The 3,556-nt window shown below is 42.7% G+C and overlaps 1 protein-coding gene across 1 annotated transcript in view; it reads left to right on the top strand.

The window, feature by feature from the left end:
* The first annotated feature begins 355 nt into the window (after positions 1-355).
* The window catches only part of MCF2L (MCF.2 cell line derived transforming sequence-like), a 126,274-nt gene continuing 123,073 nt past the window's right edge, over positions 356-3,556 (top strand). Inside the window, exon 1 of the mRNA XM_010144863.1 lies at positions 356-434. Coding sequence (XP_010143165.1) covers positions 356-434 — 79 coding nt within the window. The remainder of the gene's footprint in view (positions 435-3,556) is intronic.

Raw genomic sequence — 3,556 nt, 5'->3', positions numbered from 1 at the left:
GACTAGAGATAGGTCGGCTAATCCACGCTTCGCATTAATTCTGGCGTTTGAAGACTCCACTGCGGGCAAACCCATACGCAGAGGAGGAGACAGAAGTTTTAAGCGGTTCTGCTGTCATTAACATTCACGGCTCTGGCTTCAAGCAGCGCCCGCCTCACGCAGGCACTGCCAGGAGGGAACGTGCGCTCCTGCCTCCCTTTGTGCTGCGGGGGATCCGTGAGGAGTCATTGAAATGCAGGGCTGTGAAGCACTGCTGTAGTGGTTTGGTTTGGGGTGGGTTTAACCCCCCCTACTCCCTTCTTTTCTTGGAACAGGGGAGCATGTTTGCTGTGGATTCTTTTTGTTTCATCAGAGAATGAGATGCTGGCTGAAAACTGAAGAAATGGCCCTAGAAGAATTGATGCAAAGATTAAATGCGGTTTCTCAGTGTGCTGGTAGGAGGAGCTGCTGGTCTTAAATAATGTGTTGTGTGGATGCTGTTAGTGATTTTGTAGGATTTACAGAAAATCCTGGTAATCTGACTAGCATGTCTTTATGCATGTTCGCATTAATAGGAGAAAAAATGTTATGAGCTTTTGTCACCAGGTTGAACTTTTGTTTATATTAACACTAAGTAACATTTGTAGTGCTTAGATACTCATAAGCAAAGCTTTAGAAGGTCCTCTTGAATAGTTTTGAGTAGCTGCTAGCCCAGTCAAATACTCTAAATGGCTCTTGATTAATTTTTTATCTCTGACTCAGCTGTAGCGAAGAAGTGTCAGGAATTACAGATTTGTCTAGTGGAACAGGTCTAATATTAGCTGAAAAGCTTGGCTAACTGTGAGGCACTGCAAGCCACTGTTTTGGGTGGGTCTAAATTACACTTTCTAAAATGGTTTTAGCATTGTAGAAAGATTCTTACGACTTCTGAGAGATTTACTTATTTTCTTGAAAATGTACGTGCTTATGTGTTCAAAACGAGAACTAAACAGCAACGTACAGTAAGGTGATCTGTGATTAGATCTAGGAGTGCTTTCTTGGATATTGCTCATGTAGAAATGTAAAATATTTCAGAACAAAAAGTTACCTGGAAAGAGAAGAGATGTGGTTTTTGCATCCTTTGAAACTATATCTTTTGCCCTTTCTTCTCAGTCTGTTGACAGATGTCAGAAGTCTTGCATCTTCTTGTCATCTGAGGCAAACCAGTGGTTTGCTGATACAGAATATTTAAGGTATTATTCATTGCAGTATCAAAACTTGGAATTTTTTTCCTGTTTTCTTGTCTTCTGTTTCCCAAGGGTGACTTTTTCAGTTTTTTAAATTTCTATGTATTACAGGGAGGTAATTAGCAAGATGGCTGATGCTGTAGGGTGATGAACAGATAGATTAAATGACAGATGTGAAATGGACAGATTAGATGCATCAATTTTCCTGATAGGGGAAGGGGAAGTAGGTATTTTACCTTCTCAATAACATTTTTGGAGGAGAAAAGCAAGACTTAAACTGATGAGAAAAAGCATTATATTACAAGTAAAGGTCACCACACATACTATTTTCTTCTTCCTTGCTTTTCGTATGCACTTCTCCGCCGATTACCTGCCTATTTTCAAAACGTGTATTTATTCAGTGTTTAGACATTTGTTTCATTGCCTGTTTTGATTTTCTGCACGTTTAAGAGGAAAGCCCTCCTGATATTTGCTAGGGCATACTGTCTTTTGCTGTTTATTTTAATAATTTGTACATTACTTTTTCTAATCTCTTCAAACTGTGGCTGTAGTTTTTCTGAGGCAAGATAAATGTTAATAATGTCTGGTAGAACTGGTGGGGAATGTGGGAGCCTTTTCTTCATGAGTTGAAGCAGAAGGAGCCTCCAGAGTGGGAGCAGGCTTGCTGGTTTGCCTGTGACACCACTGCCTGTCTTTCAACTGTGCAGATGTAAGTACACTGTGACCTTCATGTAAGCCACCACCAGCTCTGAGTGCTGTTTTCACGCTTGCCAGCAGGCTCTGACTGTGTGCTGATATTTAGCTTGTTAAATTTGCATGTTTTTTCCCCAAAGCAGCTGTTACTTTACTGCCAATTTCGTGTTCATGTGGTTTAGCTGGTCCCCCTCCTCCTTGTTCTCTTTATTCCTCTCCGTAAATCCCTGCATGTCTCTTCCCAAGCCAAAGGCACCTCTTTTCTACAGCCAATGGTTCTATTTATAGGTGACTGTTTCAGTTTTCCTTTTTCCTTTTTCTCTTTTTTTCCCCACCCTTGTTCCTTTCAGGTTGCTTAGACTGTTTCTCTGTTGCTGTCTCCCATTCTCAGGCTGTACTCTGTCTTTGGGTCAGATTATCTACTGTCTGCCTTCACAGCTGTCTTTCTATTAACTCAAACCTTTTAAAAGCAGAAATTTCCTTAACAGCCCGAGATCATGTGGAGGATTTTTCTAAGCCCATTTTTCAGTAGCTCTCTGCTCAGGCGTAATTGAAATGCAAAGGCTCCCCTGGCTGTCCCAGAGTACAGCTACCCACCTTCAGGCATCGAGGGATTTTCTCCTTTGTAGAACCCGAGGAAAAAGACTATCCCTCTCTTCCTTCTCTTGTTTTTCTGAACATACTGCAGGCAGGCTGAGATTCAGGCCAGGTAGTTTTAAGCATCTAAGTCAGAAGAAGAATTCCCCTAAAATCCATGTATGCTGAAAGGAGAGAAGGGGACACATTCAGAAAGGAAGTCCTTCCACCGTTTGAGGAGCACTTGTCTTCCCTTTGAATGGGGGGCTGGGGGAGAAAGGAAGCCTTGAGTAGCTCAGCTCCTAACCTAGCATCTGCCCAATGTCTAAAGTTAGGCATGGCATGGTAAGTCTGAGTTTGTCTGTTGTCATCTGTTTTACCACAACAGCCTTTCTGCCTCTGGCTGCTCTCCCCTGTGTCAGTTTGGCGCTGACACAGCCTTTTTTGGGCTACTCATCCCTCACCGCCACACCAGCACTTTCCTCAGGGGTCCTTCTGCTCTGGGTAAATTCTGATTTGCTCACACTCCCATCCCCCATTGTAAATTACTGACCTCTCACTCCTTACTCTCTCATCCTTTCGCAGGATCCCTCAAGTGCGTTTCTCCACTACATTTTGCAAATCTGGACACCATTCTCTGGCAAAGCTTTGATTATTTCATGTCTTGCATACCTTCACTTTATCTGCCAGTGACTTGCAGGTACATTATCTTCTGCTTCTGGACATATTCAGCTATTAAGATCATGAAGATCATGCTCTTTAGTTTAACGTTGTCATCCTGTTTGTATTCCTTTTCTGACTCCTGCTCCACAGTTCAAAACAGCCTTGTACCCTGCCCTCTTTATCAACTAAAAAGGGTGCTCCCATGGCATCTTCCTTTGTTTTTTCCCCACATATGATCCTCAGTCCTCTCAGTTACTTTCCTTCTATCAAGTGGGCTCCTGGACTTGGATGAACACACTGTTGCTTTCCTTGTTTTTATACAAATCCCTAAAACAAAGCAGAAGTGGTTTAAAGAAATTCTCTGTTTCTGTCTAAGGTGGTTTGTTTTCCGCGCCCCCCCCCCCCCACACACTTAGGGG

The sequence above is a fragment of the Buceros rhinoceros genome, unplaced genomic scaffold (genome assembly GCF_000710305.1).
Source record: "Buceros rhinoceros silvestris isolate BGI_N320 unplaced genomic scaffold, ASM71030v1 scaffold3491, whole genome shotgun sequence".
Taxonomy (NCBI): Eukaryota; Metazoa; Chordata; class Aves; order Bucerotiformes; family Bucerotidae; genus Buceros; species Buceros rhinoceros.
Note: the sequence above shows the minus strand (reverse complement) of the source record. Positions and strands in the feature narration are given on the sequence as shown.